The sequence below is a fragment of the Lissotriton helveticus genome, chromosome 10 (genome assembly GCF_964261635.1).
Source record: "Lissotriton helveticus chromosome 10, aLisHel1.1, whole genome shotgun sequence".
Taxonomy (NCBI): Eukaryota; Metazoa; Chordata; class Amphibia; order Caudata; family Salamandridae; genus Lissotriton; species Lissotriton helveticus.
The window spans coordinates 779,883,149-779,907,050 of NC_136071.1; the positions used below are offsets into that span (position 1 = coordinate 779,883,149).

The 23,902-nt window shown below is 47.5% G+C and overlaps 1 protein-coding gene across 3 annotated transcripts in view; it reads left to right on the forward strand.

The window, feature by feature from the left end:
- EPC1 (enhancer of polycomb 1) overlaps positions 1-23,902 on the forward strand; it is a 1,518,836-nt gene that overhangs the window by 1,056,237 nt on the left and 438,697 nt on the right. For all 3 annotated transcript variants that reach the window (XM_078663339.1, XM_078663341.1, XM_078663340.1), the window contains exons 12-13: positions 1,802-1,943; positions 2,043-2,415. In XM_078663339.1, coding sequence (XP_078519465.1) covers positions 1,802-1,943; positions 2,043-2,415 — 515 coding nt within the window. The remainder of the gene's footprint in view (positions 1-1,801; positions 1,944-2,042; positions 2,416-23,902) is intronic.

Below are 23,902 nucleotides of genomic sequence, written 5' to 3' on the forward strand. Positions count from 1 at the left end.
ATAAGCCAACATATGTCTAGGAAGATTAGTCTACCCTGTAAAAAGATTATTTGTAACATATATGGGATGTAGATATCCAACTTATGCAAGGAAGGAAAAAATCATAAAAGAATGTTGTGATTTTAAATATCTCTTTAATGTCATGATTACATTTGCAGTCGATAATAAAGAGATTTACAAAAAAAAAAAAAGCCCACCAGGCAGTAATGGCACACCTCACACTATTTTGGAATGGAGTATACAAAGACAGGCTTTAGAAACGTAAGTGATAAGTAGGCAAATGTGCTGTCACATAATAATGCTGGAGAAGATATTAACATATGAAAGGGCAACTTACCCCTCTCGCTTGCTTAGGCATGCATGGCTAACAAAAGCGTCCTCAAACCCTCACGTCGGATCCTAAACTATGTACTTCCATACCACACTGCATCTGGACGTAAAGAAAATTTGATGCTAAGGTCTGCAGGAGAATCAAACATACCATGTCTGACGAAGTCGAGTAAGCAACCAAACGTAATACTGTATCGATCGAGCACAGTCTGACGATGCAAAGGGAGTGAAAGTAAATAAAGAGCAGCGGTCCCCACATTCCATCCAAAACTGTTGAAGAATGTGTAGTGACGATATGTCAACACCAGATTATTAATAAGCAAATTTCAGTGCTTCATAAATCAGGGCAACCCAAAAAGCAATTCAAAATAATCAAGTTAGCTCTGCCGCCCTGCCACATACTTTTGAATTCAAGACCCATCAATGAAACTTGGTTTCAAAGTAGAAATTACACAGCTGCCATCCAGTCTCACGCACTGAAGAGAACACCGTAAAACTAATAAAGGGGATCGAAACGTGTTAGCGTTTTTTCCTCCTGGGATAGGAATTGAATAATACTTCTATGAAGAGCAATTCGTTAACAGTTTGCTTGCCCCCATAGATCTAATTATTTAGTACCCAGTCTGTTGTAGCCTTTATAATCCCATTTCCGAAGAAGCAGAAACAACTTGTTATTAAGGCTGTCATGTTTAAAATTGGCTGGTTGTTTTTCGAATGCTAATTTGTCTGCTTCACTTTTTGCACAAAATGTTTGTTTAATTTTATGTAACTTGTCGGTTTCATTTTCTGTTCATAATGTTTGTTTAATTTTTTGCTGAGCACTATGGTTATAAATCAAATGTGGTAGGTAGTATGTCCTTTTGAGAACATGCTTTAACAATGTTTAATTACGAAGAAAAGACTAAATAGAAGTAAATAAAATCCTTCAGACCAATTGAATGTACAAATGGTCTAAGTATGGTTAATTATTAAACGGCCATATTAGTAATTGGGCAGGTATTATTTTTTTATATAAAGTTGTACAGGCCCTTCCTGGCCGTCTCAGGGCCAAAACCCCCATACTAAAAAGGTCTACAAGGCAGCAGGGAGCCAATTGGTTATCAGATAACAATATCATCCTTATTCTCATGTTCCTTTGGTTTTCATGGGATTTTCATTGGGTGCATAACAATGAAAATGTTGTACTGCCAAAAGTAACTTGTTGCATGCGATAAATGAAGCTATTAAACAAATGTCTGGTCTTTTCTACTGAAATATAACACTGCTTTGCAAAGTTGTATTTGCCACTGATTGTTCAGTTCTTTACTGTGCTTGTGTGGACTTGCCACTTTAGATTGATGTCTTAATTTAACTATGTATGACAGTTACATGATCCGCAGAGAGGTTCTCTTTTTGTGGCAGGACTATCTATATTCTCTGACGTGATGATCTAAACTCTTTATAATTTTAAGGGAATTGTGTTTGTTCTTAGGGTTTTGCCTCAAGGACATTGGATTCCATAAGTGCACAATTTGCTGCTTCAGCTTTGGTTACTTCAGAACAGCTAACAGCACTTAGGATGAAGGAAGATGTAGTGCTTGGAGTCGGAGTGAATGGAGTCCTTCAAGCCTCAGGTCAGGAGTTGCACCTATATTAGTTCTCTTGGTTGAAGTGCATTAATTTTATTGTGGGTGTTTGAACTTAATATATGTTTTGTTTCAATTCTATTCTAGGATTATACAAGGGGTTACACCTCAGTAGTACTGCAACTGCAGCTCTTGTTCATACAAATCAATCATCGTTAATATCAACTGGTTCTGCCTTGTTACAGCATTCTAATATTGCCCAAACATCAACTCCCCGCAGTATACCAAGTTTTCAAGTAACTTCTGCCAACACTGCCGCAGCTCAGGTCCTGATTGGAAACAGCATTCGATTAACTGTACCATCATCTGTTGCTACTGTAAACTCTATTAACACTCTTAATGTTCGACATATACCCAGGACTATAAATTCTGTTCCATCTTCTGCCTTAAAGCTAGCCATGACAACAAACTGTCAAGTACCCAAGCTTGCAGGATCATCAACTCTGGACCCAACACCAAGGTATTTTGCATTTGAATTACTATTTTGTCGTTGTTTAGCTGTTACATCAATGATAGGACCTATGCTAAGATTTATCACCATCAAACAGAGACCCAAAAGCATATGCGTTTCTCCAGCACTTGTTGTTTCATTGATGAACCTTTTTTAATCATTCTCTTTTGACGAGCGGAGTCTGATAATGACCTTTCAATAGCGGTATCAAAGAATTGTCCTTTAAAAGAGGTACAAGAAAAGTCATTTTAGTGGCACAATCACCTCATTATGAAAGACCCAAACTCCAGCCAAATATCTACCATACATAGTGTGAAATGGAGTCCCTTTTGGAGCTCTGCTCAACAACCTTTCTATCACCTTAGTTTGTCAGATTTTTACCTAGATTTGAACTCTTCAGGCAGCATTTTTCAAGTACGTTTTGGAGTTTCGTCTGGAAGACGATTTTGTGCTGTTATGGAGGAATTCCTGAAGAAAGCCATCATCAAGGCATGTGCCTTTTGTGGCAAAATGTACTTTTTGTGGCTGATATATGTTGTACTTTTATTCTCTTCCAAGGGATACTCCTCAGTAGTCATAAGCACTGAATTATCTCCTCCCATGTGCGGGAACCCGGAGCATATACAAAGAAATACATATATATGTGTATGTTTTAGAAAAGAAGTACCTAGTACCAAATAAAGACACACGTATAACACAAAAATATGCAGCCCCATACATATCCAATAGGCTAAGAAGCCAAAATTACATGTATTTCTCTAGTATGATGAAGAGATAATGGAACTGCTTCAAGTGGTAAAATCAGGCTCCCCATTAGATCCATGCCCGGTGGCTGTGCTCAAGCTGGCTCCAGTTCCGGTAGTTACATCATTGGTAGCCTTGTTTAACAATATGTTCAGGACAGGAGATTTCCCGTCCTGCTGGAAACGAGCCTCAATCCTGCCCTTACTAAAAAAAATCTAACCTGGATATCAGGGATCCTAATAACTATCGCCCTATAGCGAGACTCCCCTTACCAGCTTAATTAATAGAAAAGGTGATGAATGTCCAACTGAGCTCGTTCCTTATGGCTACTCAGGCACTGGACCCGTCACAACATGGTTTTAGAGCCAGCCATAGCACAGAATCAGCACTATTTAAAACAACGGAGGAGATCAGAGCAGTGACCGATGCTGGGGGCAGGGCTGCGCTGGTACTGTTGGACCTTTCCGCAGCCTTCGATACGGGCCACCATGTGATATTGTTGGACCGTTTGAAGGCATGTGGTATACAAGGGAAAGCGTTAAACATCTTAAAAGCTTTCCTCTCCAACATAGTTCAGAGTGTGGCGCTGGGCAAATACGAATCTAAACCTTTCGTTTTTCCCTGTGGGGTTCCGCAGGGCTCGTCCCTGAGCCCCACTCTGTTCAATATATACGTCAGATCACTGGCCCCAGTAATTCGGGCATTTGGCTTTGAACTTACCTCATACGCTGACGACCCCCAGATTGTGGTGTCACTGCTACCGGGTAAGGAGGAAGGAGTAGCCAAACAATTTCAGGATTGCATGCTGGCGGTGGGAAACTGGATGGCTGTAAACTGTCTTAAACTGAACTCGGCTAAAACGGAAGTTATAGTGTTTGGCTCAAATGTTAATTTCTGGAGTCCAAAATTGTGGCCCGAGGGGATGGGTAAGGTTCCCACCCCTGTGTCTAAAGTTAAGAGCCATGGGGTGCTGATCGATGATCAGCTTACCTTGCGACCTCAGGTCAATGCGGTGTCCTCCTCTATTTCCTTCCTGCTCAAAACAATTCGAAAGATTCCGCCATTTATCCCTGTAAGTTGTAAAAAAACAGTAGTTACTACACTGGTATTATCGCGGCTGGATTATTGCAACAGTCTGTTTCTTAACGCCCAACAAAGCATATTGAACAAAATGCAGGTTTTGCAAAATGCTGCAGCGCGGCTTATTACGGGCATCCCTAAGTACGCCCCCATTTCCCAGGAGCTAGTTAAACTTCACTGGCTCCCGGTGCGAAAGCGGATCTAGTTCAAAGCCCTTTGCCTGGTATTTAAGGCCTTGCGAGGCCTAGGGCCATCCTTCCTTCGGCAGTATTTTCATTGGTATCATCCGACAAGGCACCTTAGATCCGCTGATGCAGAAGCTTTGTGCTGGGAGCAGCCAAGGCCTGGAATGCCCTGCCCCTGGCTCTTAGAAAGATGACGGACCTTATGGCCTTTAGGAGAGATCTTAAGACCTGGCTGTTTACTAATTAATCACTACACGGCCTTCGCCTATGGAGTCTTACAGAGCGCCAGGACACCTACGGGTAACAGTGCGCAGTACAAATGTAAAAAATAAATAAATAAATACTATGAAAATAACACATATACATATCATGTAAGAGAAGGACATACACAGTAATAGTATTCTGCAGTAACCTTCTATTTTCATAAAAGAAAACCGGTAATAGCAGGTAATTAGCCTAAAAAAGGCTGCATAGATAAATAACATCCTTGTACAGAAAAGAAAACTGGCTCCTCGCCTTTAAGGCCTCAGAGACCCTGAGCAACTTGCCTTTAAGGCCTCCAGGAGCCCCCTGCTCCCATCATGCACCACAGGTGACAGTTAGGTCAGTTCTATTTTCCGGCTCCTTCTGTGAGGAACCTGGAGCTTGAGCTTAACTGATTTTGACTTTTTCCAGTCAGAATTTAATTTCTAACAACTTTATTCGACATTTCTTGTTACTGGTTGTGTTTACCAGTCTTTTCCTGACAATTTGGTCGGATTTCTTTAGTCAGATATGCCACCTTTATTTTATAAATGTTCTTCCTGTGGGAAGAAGATAGCCAAACCTGATCCTCATTCAGTCTGGGTCGTGTGTCTACCTTCTTCTCACGACACAGCTACTACTGTCTCCAACTTTCCAGAAGAACAATGAAAGACAGAGAAAAGATCAGACTTCTCGATTTAATGGACAAGAAAAGCAGAAAAGCAGGCCATAGAGTCAGCATACCTCTAGAGAGCACTCCTCTTCAAATAAAAGGCAAAGATCTACATCTACAGATGCTAGAAGTAAGAAAAAACATCACAGCTCGTCGTCGACGTCAAGACCAATGATGCAAGTGAGATCGACGTTGAAGATCAGATCACAGTCGAGAAGTAAGTCGACGTCAAGACATGCTTCGGGATCGAAGTATGATAGACCTCAGTTGACGTCGAAGCGCCCGTCGACATCAAGTCAGAAGTTTGTGTCAAGATCTCTGCCTCCTTCTCAAAGGTCGGCGTCAAGACACTCCAGAACAACCTCTCGGACCCATAAGCAGTCTACGTCGAGGGGAAGGTTACCGATCGATGTCGAAGATACCGCATGTACACTGGCGGTCGACATCGAAGAGACCAACGTCGAGAGCTTCCTCTCATAGGTCTCCACCTTCAAGAGAGTCATCTCCACGGTCGACGTCGATGGTGGTTCAATCTGGTTTGATGTCAAGGGATCGACGTCGAGAGACAGACAACTTGTTCCTGCTGAAGACATAGCTAGACCGAAGTCGAGATCACGGCGCTCGACGTCGAGGGAAGCTTCTTCCTCGCCTGGTATCACTATTATACAGGTTACACCGGAGGGCTCTCCGAGCAGCAGGAACATGTCTCCTACTATCAACATGTGACCAAGATAGCTGGACATTAGGCACTGGAAAATCCAACCCAGGCATTCTGAGAGACCTCCTCCCACAGTATCCTCACAACCTTCTGCTCGTAGGTCCCCGAGGCGATCCAGATCTCCTTTGAGACGGCGTTCACGTTCAAAAGAGCGTGCAAGGTCCCGTCGCTCGCATACACCAAGGAGAAGATGGTGGTCAACGACCTTATCAACAAGGTCTTCGTATGGAGACGACTCGCCTACTATCTTATCAAAGCCACCATCCAGTGTTTCCCCAGTTGATGATATTGGGACATTCAACAAGGTACTCTTTAGAGGTGCCAGCAAGCTGAATATAAGTATGACTGTCCCTCAGGTGCCACTTCTATCATATTTGAAACTCTGCACCATCGAGCTTCGGCAAAACCTCTTCTTCCTTTGATGCCAGGATTATTAGAGCCTGCGATGAAAACTTTTTTGACACCTTCCACAGTGGGCTCGGGTCCCGCAAGAATTTCAAAAAAGTATAAGGCCCCAGACCAAGATCCTTTGTTTCTTCGGTCTGACCCACCACCAGACTCACTTATAGTTGCCGCCGCCAGGAAAGCCCATTCCAACACTTCAGCTCTTCTCCTCCCCCAGAGAAGGGCAGCAAAAATATGGACTCTTTGGGAAGGAGAATGTGTAGTGCTTCTGGATCTGTCTTGAGGGGGGCTAGCACAGCCGCTCTACTGGGACGATATGACCGTTATCTATGGGACTCTCTAATAAGATTTATAGAGAAACTACCCAAAGACGACCAACGGGATTTCCAAGAGATTTTACAGGAAGGTGGGCTGGTAGCAAATCAGATCATTAGTACAGCAGCCAATTCTGCAGACTTGGCAGCCCATGGATACGCACATGGTATTTGCTCCAGACGATCAGCGTGGCTTCGGCTCACAGGACTCAAGCCCGATGCACAAAGAAAAATAGTCAATCTGCCATTCAATGGCCCGTCGTTGTTCGGTTCACATGCGGATGACGAAATGGCAAAAATGAAAACTGAGTTGGATACCCTCAAGGCAGGCTGTAGGCCTCAAAAAGGAATTCTGTTGGCGGTTCCGTTCTTATTACAAACGTCCTTTCCAGCAGCGGGTTCAAACCCTGAACTGCAACTCGCAGACCCAAGGCCAGGCGCAACAAAGGTCTCAGTATCAACAAGGTAGACCTGGACGAGGTTGAGGGGCACACAAACAGCAGTCAATAGCAACAAAGCAGCCACAAAAGCAATGAGGTGTGTCTTCCTCCAAAGCTGTTGTCCACTCCGGTGGGAGGAAGTGTTTCGTTACATCTGGAGGAGTGGAAACATATAACAAAAGACAAATGGGTCATCAATAGTGTGCAAAATGGTTATCGTCTCAGATTCAAAACTCCTCCTCCATCAATACCTCCAAGAGGAAGATCTCGCCACGTCCATCGGTTGTTGCAAGCGGAGGTAAACACCCTATTTAGGAAAGGAGCTATAGAAAAAGTTCCAGTTCTTCAAAGGAATCAAGGAGTCTACTCTCGCTACTTCCACATGCAGAAAAGAGGTCCCATCACAGAATACAGACCGATACTGGACTTGAGACTATTGAACAAATACATTCGCAGAGAGAAATTTCGAATGTTAGCACTGCATCAGATATTCCCACAGCTTCATCAAGGGGGTTGGATGTGCTCCATCGATTTACAGGACGCATACTTCCACGTGCCAGTTACGAAGAAACATCGCAAATTTCTAATGTTTCAAGTGTCATTCCAACATTACCAGTACTCAGCTCTCCTATTTGGACTCAAGTCAGGCCCCCGAACATTCTCCAAATGTATGGCTGTGGTGGCCGCTTTTCTTCTCAAGCATAAAATATTCATATATCCTTACCTGGACGACTGGCTCCTGAAGAGCTCATCCCCAAAACTGCTGCAGGCTCATCTGTTGCGCTGCCTTCAGCTCCTCAACAACTTGGGCCTTCATGTCAATTTCTAGAAATCAATACTAAATCCAACGCAAAAGATTCCATTACCTAAGCTCCTTCCTGGAAACCAAAAAAGCAAGCATGTGTCCTTCGGAGGAGAGGTTGTCCTCAATCCAAGAAAAATGCCTGAACCTCCTTCACACGCATCTCCCGACAGTCCGACAGGTGTTATCACTGCTGGGCTCAATGGCATCATGCATCTTTTTTTTTCTCTTTTTTTTAACACACTTTATTATCGACTGCAACTTGGCATGAGAAAAAATACAGAGCTCTACCCCATTGTAGTAAGTCAGCCTGCCACGTTGGTACTGAGGGGGATCTGGGGGACTTCCCCTTCATAGTTATGGCCCTAATGGCCAAGACATATGTTAAGTCTGTAAGTTTTAATCTGACTTTCTGGCTCCCGGAACGGCGTCTTAACCCCAATAAACAGGATAAGGCCTCAGTAGGGGCCGGCAATTGTGTCAGAGTGTGGAGGACTCGGCAGATCTCACTCCAGTAATCGCGTAAGCGTGGGCAGAACCATATCATATGGATAAAGTCCGCTCCGCAGTGAGGGCAGCAGTGAGAGGAATCCGGGAACATAAGATGTATTCTCTTGGGGGTAAGATATGCTCTGTGGAGGACCATTGTTTGAATAAATTTAAGCCTGACATTGCGTGATACCCTTTTGGGATGTTCCAGTATAGTTTGCCCCGCTCTATCTGCAATTTCTGTGGTTGTGTCGTCAACCCATCGAGTTCTCAGGGGCGCGAGCGGGATCGCTGCATATGTCCTTATCCCGGTATAAAGCCAGCGGACCAAATGCCCTCCCGGTCCCATGTAATATAATAGGTGTACTAGTTCGTGTTGTGTGGGTTTCATTTGTTGTGGTGCCCAGGTGGTCCTAATGTAATGCGCTACCGTGGCATGTAACAGATATAAACGAGGTGGAGCATCCGTGATCTGCATGAATGAATCGTGGTCGAGGATCACCTCCTCTCCAAAGAAAGAACCAACATCCTCCACCCCACTATCTGTCCAGTCCTGAAGTCTAGTTCATGTGAGTCTGCCCTGGGGTGTGGGGATGCCCAACAAGGGGATAATCGCCGCATATGGTGGGGCCACTGACGTGTAAGAAAGGGCTTTCCTCCAACAAGTCAAGGTTCATTTCAACAGGGGAGGACAGTCCGGGGGAATCCTGGCTTTAGGCAACAATGGGGAGTGAAGTTCTCCACGTCCAAGTCTTTCTGGCGTAAATCCAATCTCATGTAGGTTCTGACCCGCAGTCCAATAGGAGAGCCATTGGAGCTGGCTAGCATAATAATACCCCCGAAAATCCGGGGCCCCCAGTCCGCCTGCTTTAGTTCCTAACTGAAGTTTCCGGAGGCTCATAGGTTTCCGGCCCGTCCCCCATATAAGGTTGATCAAAATGGTATCCAACGTACTAAAAATGGTCTGAGGCAGATTCACCGGTAGATTCTCAAAATAGTAAAGAAGAAGAGGGAGCACCACCATTTTTGAGATGGCTATGCATCCCATCGCTGACAGGGGCAAAGAGGTCCAGAACCCCACGTTGCCCCGAAGTCTAGTTATTGCCCGTTGAATGTTCCCATCAATCTGATCTGCAGGCGAACTGTACACCTGAATTCCCAGGTATTTAAATGTGTCAGGGGCCACCGGCATACGATGAGCGCCGATGTGAGTGTGGTGAGGCGTCTCTCGGAAGAAAAAGCCTAGCGATTTTACAGGGTTGATCACCAGGCCCGATATCTGCTCGAATGTGTTGAATACACCCGGTATCGGATCATGATTAGCTGTGAGGTCTCGAAATTATAATAAAATATTGTCCGCGTATATGGATATAAGATGGTGTGTGCCATGAACCGGTATGCCCAAGCGGTCGGCCATACCACGAAGGGACAGTGCCTGGGGTTCGAGGGCAAGAACAAATAACAAAGGGGACAGGGGGCAACCCTCTCTCGTGCCTCTGTGTACCTCATAGCTGTCCGAGATGTATCTACCAGTGCGAGACCTGGCCGTGGGACGTGTGTAAAGTCTCAGGAAATTGTCCGGGAACCTAAAACGTTTTAGGGACTCGAACATGAACTTCCAAGACAGGGAGTCGAATGCTTGTTTGAGGTCCAGTACTATACATCCCGCCTGAAGGAAGGTATCAGTAGCAGCCGACATTATCGAGTGCAAGCGGCGAGTGTTCAGGGAGGTACTACGATTCGGAAGGAATCCGCACTGGTCCTGATGGATAAGGATGGGGAGGTGCGATTGTATCTGGTTTGCGAGGGCCTTACTTAATATCTTGTATTCGGTCGAGAGCAGAGAAAGGGGTCTATAATTGGTCATGTCCAATTCATCTCTCCCGGGCTTTGGTATCGACGCAAGCAGAACCTGCATGGTTGATTCAGGCAAGCAACCTGCATCGAACGCCGTCTTAAAGACCCCTTCTAGTACCGGGACGAGGAGGTCCGAATATGTGAGATAAAACTCCACGGGGAGACCATCTATGCCAGGCGTCTTATTTCGGTTTAAACCCTTAATCGCTGCGCGGATCTCAGATTGGGTGATGGGGCTGTCAATATCTTTCCTAGTAGCTTCCGCTAGTGTTGGGAATGGCAGGTCCTGCAGGTATTCGTTAATCCTTTCAATGTCTATTGGATCGGGGAGTGAATAGAGCGTTTGGAGATGAGCACGAAATGCGGTAATTATTTCGGCTTGTGTTTGAACCATGACCCCCATCCAGTCGCGTATGCTGGTGATATGGGGTGGAACAGGCTGGTCTCTGACCAGTCGGGCAAGCAACGTACTAGGTCTATCCGCCTCAGTGTGTTTCCGGTTTATGCATTCCTTGTAGTCTATCCCTCTGAGAATTTCTAGTGTTTCAGCGTGGTCAATGTAGGCTGTTTGTAACTCTGCTCTTTTCCCAGGATCGAGGCCCACCTCCCTTTCTAGTATTTGCAGTCTACTCTCCACGTCCTTCAGTTTTAGGTGTATCTCCTGCCTAGCTCCTACCAGTTGACCTATCGCCGCCCCCCTTATCACAACCTTTAAGGCGTCCCATACTATCAGGTTCGAGGAGGCCATGCTCCAGTCCTCTCTCAGGTAGTCAGAGATAGCGGTGGACAAGGAAGAACGAAAGGGAGGGTCCTCTAACAACCGTGGGTTCAGTTTCCAGGTAGGTACCGGGGTCGGTACCCTGCCCCAGAGCAGCGTCAGTGTGAGGGGCCTATGATCGGAGAAGGTCTTAGCGAGATATTCCGACCCACCCATATTCGTGATAATGGCCTTAGAACATAGAAAGCGGTCAATCCTAGTGTGGTGATTGTGAATAGGGGAGTAAAAGGAGTATTCCTTATGTGTGCAATGGAGTGTCTGCCAGGCGTCAGATAAAGACCAGCCGTCTGTCCAGGAGGTAAACTGTTCAGTCAGTCTAATCGTGGAGGAGGCCTGAAGTGGGGGGGTGCGATCTATCCAATCCTATATCTAGTATCGCATTCCAGAACCCAGAGGACTCCATCCCAGTCCGCCAGAGCCATCCCCAGCCTCTGCAGGAATTTGTCTTGCTCGTAATTAGGGGCGTAAATACTCCCCAGAATCAACAGGGAGCCATCTAGCGTTCCCTTCACTAAAATATATCTCCCTTGGTCATCTACCCACCTCTCAATTTCAACAAATCGTACCCCATGACGTATCCAAATCAAATCAAATCATCTTTATTCGGTTTTCCATTTTTTTTTTTTTGAAAGACCATAACAGTTCATAAAAAACATGTTAAAAAAGATAAAAAAATTCACATTTTTAAATTTCAGATATTAAAAGACTGTTTTTGCCAATATTCATTTACACATAAAACAATTCGATTCACTTTTCACAGATTTGTTCGATGCCTGACGCAAAATTTAAGAAAATGCACTATAGATTTTGCCATAAGTTCATTTTCCAGAAACTGTAAGGCCAGGTAAGCTGGACGACATTGGCGCATCTTCAGAACCTTCAAAAGTGGTACTATCCACCGCCTACGTGGTGAAACATAAAATTTACAGAAAAAAAGAACGTGAATAGTGGATTGTAAAGACATTAAATCACAAGGACAGGGGGGAAGATTAGGAGACCAGTCATTTTGGGCGGGAAAGGAAATCATACGATGAAACATGTATCCAAATAGCAGCCCCTCTAGCAAAGGCTGAGTAAGTTTGTAGAATAAATATATCCCCTCCATTTTTTCCGCATTTTCTGGGTTTCAGCCTCCATAAGGTGAGACTCCTGGAGGAACGCAATGTGTGTTTGGTGGCGAAGTAGGAATGCATGAATGGGTGTCGCATTTGGATGGAACCTAACCCTTTTACATTCCAGGTAACCAGATTATAGGACCCTGGAGGTTTAACTAATCGAGCCATGCCGCTCATGGTAAAGTAGGAGCTTTTCTCACGGTAAGCGTTCAGGTAAGCATGACCAGGAATCCCTATCCCCAAGAACGTGAACAAAACCCGGCATAGCGCTAGAACCGCGCTGAGCCCAACAGTGTTGCAACAAGCAAAACCTAGAACAAATGAGGGTGCGTACGCTACGAGGGAGGTGGCTAGCCGCCCACACTGTCATCTGCCAGTCAGCCATAGATGCCCGACGGCTCTACGGTACTCCATCCCTGGGGGAGATAAAAGCCATGAGTATAAGTATGAGGGGGAGTGGCGAAGTGTTTCCAGTCCTCCGGAAGGGCTTACCACAATCCGGAGCTCCCCAACCCTCACATTTGACAACAGCATCACTAAGTCTATGAAACGCACACATAAGGTTTACTGTCAAACACTTCATCACACAATACATGTTCCAAACGGGACTTCAACTGTAGTCTCGTAGACCCCTTCGCAGAGGCACAAACCGTTCGTTCAGTTCAAAGCAACACAGCAATGACAATAACAGTGTACATAGGTATAGCTCAGGGTGGTATAAGGATACAGTATCAGCAATTAATTATCCAGTAAGTCGTCAGCCGTTCTAGGCGTAATGGTGGGAAACAATATGGCACTGTTTTCAGAATCTGAATGCAGGGTACTGTCCTCTGAGTCCGTGGCTATCTTGTGTGGGTCCTCCCGAAATGTTCTGACCGCTGCCACTGCCCCCTCTTGGTCTCCCCGCTGTTGTTCTTTCGAAGGACCAGCGCCTCTGACACCGCGATCGAGCTTCGGGGAATGGTAGGGGGACCGTTCAGAGGCCTACCCTGAGCCTTGCGTGAATCCCTCCGAGGTGCTGACCTGGCTGAAGCCTATACACATTACTTCCATCCATTCTTCAACGTCAGCAGGGCTTTCGAAGAAGTGCGTTTTCTTCCAATGCATGATCTTCAAGCGAGCGGGATATAACAATGCATACTTGAGCTGCTCGGTCTGGAGCTTCTTCACTGCGAGATAAGAGGATCGCTGTCTCTGGACCAGCAGTGTGTAATCAGGATGTAAGGACACCCGGTAGTTTTCGAATTGAATGAGTGCCTTCTCCCGGGCTTTCCGCATCAAAATATCCCGGTCCCTATAATTGAGGACCCTCACGATCAAGGGGCGGGGCGGCACTCCGGGTTTAGGTTGGCCAGTCGGGATCCGGTGCGCCCGTTCCAAACAAAAATACGGGGAAAGTCCTTCCGGCGCCACATGGTCCCTAAACCACTGTTCCATAAATTCCGCCGCTTTAGCCCCTTCACAGCGCGCCGGCAAACCAATAACGCGTATTTTGTTTCACCTGTTGCGGCCCTCTGCATCCTCCACCCGATCGAAGAGCGCAGTGACCTGCTGTTGGAGCTGCTTCAAGGAGGCAGAATGTTCCGTCACCGTCGGAGTAAGATCCGTTAGGGTTCGGCCATGTTCTTTAACTTTATCCGCCAGTTTGCCATGGTCTGCCTACAGGTGGGTCAAGCCACTAGTAAGAGTGCCAAGTTGTAGCTCCATCGCCGCCCACGAGTCACGGATCTCTTTAAGGATCAGGTCAAATTTATCTGGAGGTTGCCCACCATCGTGGCCAGTCGAGGGGGCCCCCGGCGAGGAACTCTCGCTGGCGTCGCCCGACATGACGGGGGGGGCAGCAGAGTTACTTCGTCCATCCTGACCCCTCGTCCGATTTCTGCCCATAGAGACAGGTGGGTAACAGGCCAGAGGAAGGCAGAAAATCCACCCCAATCAGGCCCGCCAAACTAGGAGAGGCCAGCACGCAACAGTCCAGACCAGCTCTCAGCGCAGGCAATGCAGACAGTTCCAGGCGGGGGACCCAGAAGCAAGAGGCCCAGGTATCCGAAGCAGCCCTCAGCAGGGCCAGCATCGACCAGTGACACAAGCCGGGGCCCAGCGAGGACGTCTCGTCGCGATCCAAAACCAGGCAAGGAGTAGATCGAGCCAAGCAACAGGAGGGGGGAGAAGGGCCACCCCTCGGGGGGGGGGGAGGTTACCGTACTCACGGTGGCAACGCCAGGTCCCCGGAATGCGTATCCCCGTCTCAGTAGTCACAGGTCTCTATTAAAGCAAGGGGGTACGGATCAAATCGTTGCGGGAGCAGGCGGCAGACCCCTGCAGGCCGCACTTCAGTCCAAGCAAGCAGGCGGCACTGCTCCACAAGTCCGCCGCGGTGACTACAGCTCACTCGCCTGCCCGCAGTCGCACAAAACAGGAAGGTGTTTTACCGCCACCAGCCTACCCAGGCCTCCGCCATCACAGTTGGGTGTTTCCCCGTCGTGCCGATCCCAACCAGTCTCACAGCAGCCGCAGACGGGGCATAGCAGCGGGGGCCCACGCGGCCCGCATCTATGCCCCAGTGGGTGAGTCAGATGGGCCTCCGGTTCCTCGGGTTCCTCCGCTCCTCCCCGTCCTCGGGCCCACCACAGTGTCGTACAGTAAGGCCTCCCCGCAGGGTCAGGCTGCCGCGAAGCATGCTCAGTCCTCAGCCCCCCGCAGCGGCCAGCCGGCTGCGTCGTTGGTCTCGGCACTCTCGGGGCGCCTCTGGGTCTCGCCAAAGTGCGACAGCTCTCATCGCTCTCGGCACGGCTCCTCACCTCCGTCTCTCCTCGCCCAGGGCCGCTCGCAGCTCCCCCAGCCGGTTCTCCAGCGCCAGGGCCCACCTGCAGTATCGGGCCGCATGCCGCTCCACACTCTGCAGGGGGGCTCGTTCGGGCTCTGCCTCGTCGTGGCCGAGGACACAGCGGCCAGAGACTTCTCCAGTCCGGAAGTCACATGGGGCGATTGGCATTGACCAGGGTTGCGGCCCTGCTCAGCAAATTGCGGCCGCGCACCGAGGCACACCCACAAGCTCTCCGTGAGGCAGCTCCACGTAGCCCAGCCTCCGCCTCCACTTCAGCGCCCGGCTCCCGCTCCTCAGATCGCAGGCCCTGCTCCACCTCGTCTCCACCAGGCGAGCTCCGGGGATCACGGTATCACTCGGGGGGGGGGGTGGCACAGGTGCAGCAACGGTACCGTCCCACTCCCCTGCAGGTATAGGCGCCGCTAGAAACGCGCCTACAGGATAACTCTCCCTCAGGATGGACCGGAGCTCTATCAGGTTGCGACCGCCATCTTGGCCAGCCTTCCACGCCCCGGCGTCATGCATCTTTATAGTACGAAACGCACAATTGCACATGCATTCATTACAACAATGCGTGGAAGATCAATTGATGCAAGTATCAGGGAGTTGGGAGGATCATGTAGTTCTCAACCAATCAGCCAGGGACTCCATCTGGTGGTGGATGAAGCGATCGCACCTGATGAAGGGAGTCCCTTTTCATCAGGACCCTTCAACTCGGGCAATAGTCATGGACGCCTCTCTCCAGGGATGGGGTGCTCACATGGGTCCTTTACAAGTACAAGGTCTATGGTCCGACTCGGAAAAGAGTTACCACATCAACCTGCTAGAGCTGAGAGCCGTACATCAAGCTCTCAAGTCACTACTCCTGTCGTTCAAGTCTCGGTCTATTCTAATCTGAACAGACAATACAACGACGATGTATTACTTGAACAAGCAAGGCGGTACCCGATCAAGATCACTTTCCATAGAGTCTCAAACCATATGGAACTGGCTTCTAGCGAGAGACTTGTCAATAGTGGCTATTCATCCACCAGGCTCTCTCAACTCCCATGCGGACTTCCTCAGCAGAGACTTCGCCGAAGCCCACGATTGGGTTCCCAACAACGAGGTCGCTCACAGCATTTTTCAAGACTGGGGAGTGCCAGACATCGACCTGTTTGCAAACGCAGTAAACGCAAAATGCCCCGTCTTCGCATCCAGATTTCCCCAACAAAGATCTCATGTGAATGCCCTTTTGATCGAATGGTCTCAGAGCTTACTGTACGCTTTTTCACTATTCCGTTGATCCCAACTGTAATCAACAAGCCGTACAGGACCAATGCCAGGTTGATCCTAATAGCTCGGAATGGCCTCACCAGTGGTGGTTTCCGGACCTCCTTCAACTATCGGAAGTGCCAAACAGGAGGTTGCCATGCCGCCCAGTTCTCCTATCCAAGCAGGCAGGGAGAGTATTCCACCCCAACCTCTCCTCCCTACGGTTGACAGCATGGCTCCTGAAGTCATACAATATGGACACCTACAATTGAATCCAGACTGTATGGCTATTCTCAAAGAAGCGAAAAGACCTTCCACAAGGAAATCGTATGCCTTCAAGTGGAAGCGTTTCTTCCTATGGTGTGTGGACAATGGACATGATCCCATCCGGGGTCAGGAACAGGTGATTTTATCCTACTAGCTGCATTTGGCCAAATCTGCTCTTCAGTTCACTTCTATCAAAGTCCACCTTGCAGCTATCACAGCCTATAGGAAGTCCCCCACCCAGACTTCTTTGTTTAGAATTCCCGTGGTAAAGGATTTTCTTGAGGGCTTGAGAAAGGTTTACCCACCAGTCAGGTCTCCTTCCCCCTCCATGGGAGCTTAACATTGTATTACCACAGTTGATGGGAGCCCCTTTCAAGCCTATTCATAAAGCTTCCTTGCAGCATTTTACATGGAAAGCCATTTTCCTGGTGGCTATTACATCGGCTCGCAGGGTGAGTGAGATCCAGGCTCTCTTTTGTAAAGAACCTTACACTGTGTTTCATGCCAACAGAGCAGTTCTCAGCACACATCCTAGGTTTTGCCTAAAGTAGTCTCTGACTTTCATATTAACCAGACTATCACTTTACCTACTTTTTTTCCGAATCCTTTGAATCCTTCAGAAAGGTCTCTCCATTCTCTAGATATCAAGAGGGTTCTAAAGTTTTACCTAGACAAAACAAAGACACTGAGGAAATCAGAATGTTTGTTTATTAATTATGGTCCTGTTAACACAGGTTTAGCAGCCTCCAAAGGATCCCTTTCGAGATAGATAGTTTCTTGTATTATACTGCCATACAAATTGGCCAACAAATTCCTTCTGGGAAATTCTAAGACCCATTCCACTAGAGGGAAAGCTTCTATCACGGCTCTCCTGAGGAACTACTGTTTAGATGCTGACACGCAGGCAAATGCTCAGGTTGGGCAAGCCTCGCTGAGAAACTTGTTTGCTAATACCGTTTAACATCTGTACGTCAATTTGGTTTGCTGTATTTTGCTCGTCCGCGAGGAAGTGGGTATGGGCTTGCTACTCTATTCAGTGCTTATGACTATTGATGAGTATCCCCTGGAAGAGAAAGATAAGTTACTTACCTGTAATCCTAGTTCTCGTCCAGGGGTATAGTCCTCAAAGTCATAAGCAACCCGCCTGCCTCCCTGTACGAGCATTAACATTTTATACAGTATTGTTGCATCTTAGATGCAGGTTCCTACAGGTTTCATATACCGTACAAAAGAACTGACCTAACTGTCACCTGTGGTGCATGATGGGAGCAGGGGGCTCCTGGAGGCCTTGATGGCAAGGTGCTCAGGGTCTCTGAGGATGTAATTCATCTATGCAGCCTTTTTTAGGCTAATTACCTGCTATTATCTGTTTTCTTTTATGAAAATAAAAGGTTACTGCGGAATACTATTACTGTGCATGTCCTTCTCTTATATGATATGTACATGTGCTATTTTCATACTAGAGAAATACATGTAATTATAGCTTCTTAACCTATTGGATATGTACGGGGCTGCATATTTTGTGTTATAAATGTATATGTGTGTGTTTATTTGGTACTAGGTACTTCTTTTCTAAAACATACACATATATATGTATTTCTTTGTATATGCTCCGGGTTCCCGCACATGGACGGAGATAATTCAGTGACTTTGAGTATACCCCTGGAAGAGAACTAGGATTACAGGTAAGTACTTGTTCTTTTCTGCCTTCACATGTAGCGTAAACCGAAAAACTAAAGATTTGCTGCAAATTTTTATCTCAGTCCCTGAATGATAAGGAAGGCTATCTTTTTTTCGTGTTACTGCAGAAAGAAGGCCAGTAACCAGATGTCAATAGATGAGTCTGTCCCAGGAACATCAAACCAAGATAAAAAGCTAAAGACCATTCACAGGAAAAAATTAGCTTGAAAAGTGATGTGTTCCAGAAGACACCCCCTGAAAAGCCTTGAAAAAAATCAGATAAGAAGCCGAATAGGTCCTCAAAGTCGTCTGCTGGAGTGTATTTCAAAATGGCAGTATGACAGACTGTTGATGGTGGTTCCCTCGTCGATAACTTCAGCTGTCTCTACTTACTGCTGTTTACTGTCCTGGTCACAGAATTCAGCTGTAGATACCCCAGCTGCACCAGTTGTTTTCCAATGATTGACACCTTACCATTGACTACACCCCCATTTGCAACACCTCCATCGACACCTAAGAGAAGACTGTTTAATTTCCTCAGGTCTCATCCATGAAGGCCTTGCTCCCTGAGGACATTTCACCTAACAACGTACCTTCCCAGCTTTCTGCAAAGTTCTTGGACACCAAAGGTGAATCCCAGGACGAAGGAGTCTTGACAGCTGCCACAGACCCTGCTCAGATTCACTTAAAATGGCAATACAATGATAATCATGACGTTTAGTATGGGCAGCATAAAGAAGCTGACTGCAGAAATGAGGGGAGGAATCTCACTGGAGGCTCTGGACACCTCATTACGATGACCCATCCTACCAGGAACCCCAATGGTGAGGTTTCCAGCAGACTTTATTAATGATCTGTATCATATGACGCAATAATATTATACTAGGTTTCCCCATTATGCAACTCATGCAGAAGTTCCGTCGTCCTGCCTCAGTGAGGACAACCATACCCAGCCCCTGCTCCACCAGTACTGCACCTGCCTCTCCTCTGGCTGACTCACCTCCGGAAGACATTGCCCGTTACCACTTACTAGTGGAGAGGGCATCATAATGGCTGGCCTTGCCAGTGACTGACCGTGAACTCATTGTTTTCTGAGCGATTTTAATGAGGCACCCAGGAACCCAATGAAGGCGATCCTTATCATCAATCACATCTGGAAAGGGGGTGTAAAGAGCATACAGACTCCGGTTACAGTTTCAACCACAGTCACTAAACTGGACAGAAAATATAGAGCAGCGGAAAAAACACCTGTATGTCTCATCGATCATCCTAAGGTTGATTAATTTGTGATGCTAGCTGTTTTTAAATACTGCTTGCTGTTTTGATTAAAGCACATGAATGGAGAAACAATCTAGTGCTAGGGAAGAAAACAGTTACTTATCTTTAACTACAATTCCCCAGCGGTGGTATCTTTCATATACTCACATTTGGACCTACCGCTTTAGGGACTCAGCTTATTTTCCTTTCACAGTAATGATTTAGAAATTTCAAATATGGAGGACTCTGGGGAGAGCGGACTTCAGTGCGCTCCAAAAACATTTCCTGTAGTTCAGGGCTTTTCTAATGAGGTGATTATGCTACTAACATGACTGCTGGTACTGTTTTCACTGCAATCTTTTTGAATCTGCTGTTAAAATCTCACCGTGAGACTCCCAGTTCGACGGTGAGGAATTTGTACATGCATGTAAATCTATGAAAGATACCAATGCTGGCAACCTGCAGTTAGTACTTAAAGACTCTCTGATAGCCATGAAAGTATAATATCTCTGCAGATCTCCACAACACCATTTTACAATATGTTTCATATGAAAACCAGACCAAAAAATCGTTCTGAACATTTTTTATTTTAAAAATAAAATGTCAGCCAAATCAATTAAACAGTACTTTTTTTTTTATTCATCAGCAGTGTTTCGGAAGAACAACCTAACAAACACACAGCAAGCAACACAGTGTGACATGTGCCCTCTGTTCCCTTAACATACCTTCTCCATATCATTTCATTGAGAGACTCTGTTAACCCGGCCCACCACTGGCCCGATTCCCCACATTGACTATTTAACTAATCATAGACTATGTATGCGTTCCCATTCTGTTTATTACAGAAACCCAGTGTCTGAACGGTCCATTTTGTTTTCTAATCAACTCCCCCTAGGTAGCTAAATCCTCAGCCACTCTGTCATCTCTCCGAGTATGTTTGATATTCTGCTCATCTGCAGTGCCCACTCAACAAATCTCACCTCTATGCGGAGGCTTCCGACACACGGGCCTCCTACAGCTGATAGCGATTCGTCATCTCACCAGGACCATGCCAAGCGCCAACATCCAGGTTTCCTTTTTTCATAGTACTATTTGGGGGAGCTCCACCAACAGGCAAAGCTTCTCCATGCCCATCAGGGTCACCCCAATAACATGGGACAGTGCACAAACCACCTCAGTCCAGAAGCCCATCAGTCCCACACAAGACAAAGTCATGTGCGGAAAGCCTGCCAAAGGTTGACCACACCTGCCAAATCTAGAAGAAACTCCTGGGTATATTTGAAATAGATTCAATGGGGCCTTGTATGGTTGGTCAAGTAATTACATTGAATAAGCTTAAAGCAGGCATTGGGCGACACCTGTTGGAACTGCTCACATGCTCTCCATAATTCAGTGGTGATCAACTTCTCCTCAGTCTACCCTCCACTTTTCCCTTGCTCATCCCGTTGTCCGTCCCCTGTCCGCAAATAGGGTTAGATGGAAGTGTGTGATTAGTCTCCTACAGCCCGCCAGATCTATCAACTGCCTCATCATAATATACTTGTGTGGGTGTTCTGGAAATGAAGTCCAGAGCCCACGAGCCATGTGCACCAACCTAGCATACTGTTGAAATTGTCTAAGCCTACATTAAACCGCTCATGAGCCTGTTCAAAGGAGATGAACCTCTTATTAAGTTAGAGATCCCACACAGTCAGGCATCCGCTCTCAAGCCACCTCACAAAGGACATCTCTGCAAAGGACATGTCCTGTCTGAGAGCAGATATCGGCCTTAATTTCCATAGGGGCAGTCCCTCTGCGTTGGGGGCCCTTTGTAGGACCACTGCTACTACTCTGTGCCAGAACCGTCCCATCTTTTGCAACTAATATGGGAGCGAGGTAGGGACCTTAATACCCATCATGAGGACCTCCACAAGAGTATGCGAGTCATGTGACCTTGTGAGGGGCTTCTTTTCCCATGTTGGGTCCTCATCAAACCACTTCACAGCATGTTGTATTTGCTTTGCCGCATAGAACAAAAAAAAGTTTGGGTAGTCCAAGTCCTCCCCTCCAACCCACCGTCAAGGTAACTTCAGGGTGTTGCCCTTTAGCCAGCTCCGTCCACCTGCTCACATCAAGTGCAGCAGTAGCTTTTTGTGGTGCACATGGGAAGAACAGGGGACCTGGCACATTACATTCTCCAAAACATACAAGCAGCATGGCAGGAACACCATGTCAGCCACAGAGATTTGCCCCGGCATGGACAGCGGAAGAGTCTTCCAGAATTCAACAGAGTGAGCCAACCCGCCCATCATTCTCCCCATTTTGAGGGTAAAATGGGCCTCTGGGCTTCTCGTGATGCAGATATTGGAAAGCATCTTGCACCCATTGCAACTCAAGGCTCTGCGGGAGTGCTGCATCCGCCCGTCACAGTTGGGCCAGGGGAAACAACCCGGACTTGGTTCATGCACAACCGTGACACATTCACAAAGCTACTCAACTCCTCCAGTAGCCTTGGGACTGACCGTTCCGGGTCTCATAAGTAGACTAGGGTGTCATCAGTGTACAGTGACACAACGTGAGTAGTACAACCCAGATGGACCCCCCACTGTCTGAGTCTCGCTCTTAACACACAAGCCAGCAGATCGACTGCCAAAGCAAAGAGCATAGGGGACATAGGAAAGCCCGGTCTCATTCCCCTCCCTTGAATCCGAAATCACCTTCGAGTGCGCACCCATGCCACTGGTTATGTGAACAGTAACTGCACCCAATGTATAATGTTGGGGCTAAATCACATATGCTGCAGAACCGACCACATATATTGCCCTACCGTGTCAAATGCCCTCTAAATATCGTCGGCTGCCACCGCATACTGATCCTCTGAGGAGGTCCCCATATGCATAATGTGGTTCAGGCAACATAGGTTATATATGGTGCTTCTCCCCGGAACAAACCCAGATTGATCTGGGTGGATCAACATGTGAACCACCTGCAAAAGTCTACTGGCCAACACTTTCAACAGCAGCTTTTAAGGTCTGTACTCAGCATTGATAGGGGCCTATACGAAGAGAGCTCGGAAGGGTCCTTCCCTTCTTTAGGTAAAAGACAATTGTTGACTCTTGCATCGTCTGCCGCAGCACCCTCCTCTCCATCGCCTCGAAATACACTTCCAGCAGTGTTTCGAGTAGGACAGACAGGAGCACCTGATCCAGCTCCACCAGGAGGCCATTGATTCACCGGGTCTTTCCTGCCTTCATATCCCCCAGCACCTCCTTCAACTCTTCCAATCCTTAGGGGGCCCCAGAAGTTGTCGATGCTGCTGAGCCAACCTGGGCAAAGTAGCCTACCAGAGATATTGATCCAAAACATTTGCAGCCTTCAATGGCATCTGAGCAAAGCCCTCCCACAAGTAGTCCGTATGGGCAGCATTAATCTGATCACGGGCCATCACTACCACCCTATCATATTATCTGAAAGAGACACTTTAGTGATAGATTCCTTACCTTAGAATATCCCCAGGCGTCAGACTGGATCCGGAAAGTTTTGCTTAGCAGTACCCCTGCACGTCAGTAGGTGGCGTCCTGCGGCTCCGCATCCGTCACTGGCGTCGCAAGTGCCAAGATGACATCACAAAGACTACTTGGGCGCCACCAATGCGCGCTGACGACAGTTCTTTCTTTTTCCGCGCCAGCAAGCGCTGATCCGGATTGAGCAAGTATCGTAGTCACTTTGTGACTTCTATTTGAGACTTTTGTCTCCCCCTTTTTTAACCTGGTGCACGTAGCGATGCCTTGCTTTAAGTCCTGTGGGGCCTGCCACCGTAATATGTCGGTGGCGGACCCCCGCGATGTTTGCCTCTACTGCCTGGAGACTGATCACGACTCCCGTGACTGTCGAGCCATGGCCGAAGGCCTGGAAGGAGCGGCGTCGGAAATTGCTGTAGGTCCGGCATTCGTCACACTGTCGCTCCTCGGGCTCCAAGTCTTCGCCTTCGGATTCTGGTAAGCGACGTCATAAAAAGAAGTCGAAAAAGCTTGTTCGCTCTCTGACGTCCCCCTGTCGCTCCTCGGAGGGGGACAGGGGCTCCGCCCCGCGGCTCCTCTGGAGCCTGGGAGTCCCACGGTCTACCCACCCTACCCGGGTCCGTCGGCGACTCCCGAACAGGTGCAAGAGTTTCTTGCTGCCATGGACCACCTTTTTAGGCTTCGGGCTCCCGCTGGTGCACCTTCTGGCCCTGCGGTCCCATGTCCAGATTCTGTCGGTCCGGCGGCTCCGCTAGCGGATCCAGCCCCGGCACCACGAGGTGCAGCTTTTCCGGCCCTGGCACCGCACTGGGTGCCGTTCATTCCGCCCTTGCCCCGATTCCAGGACCATTTTGTTCTGACCTGGGAT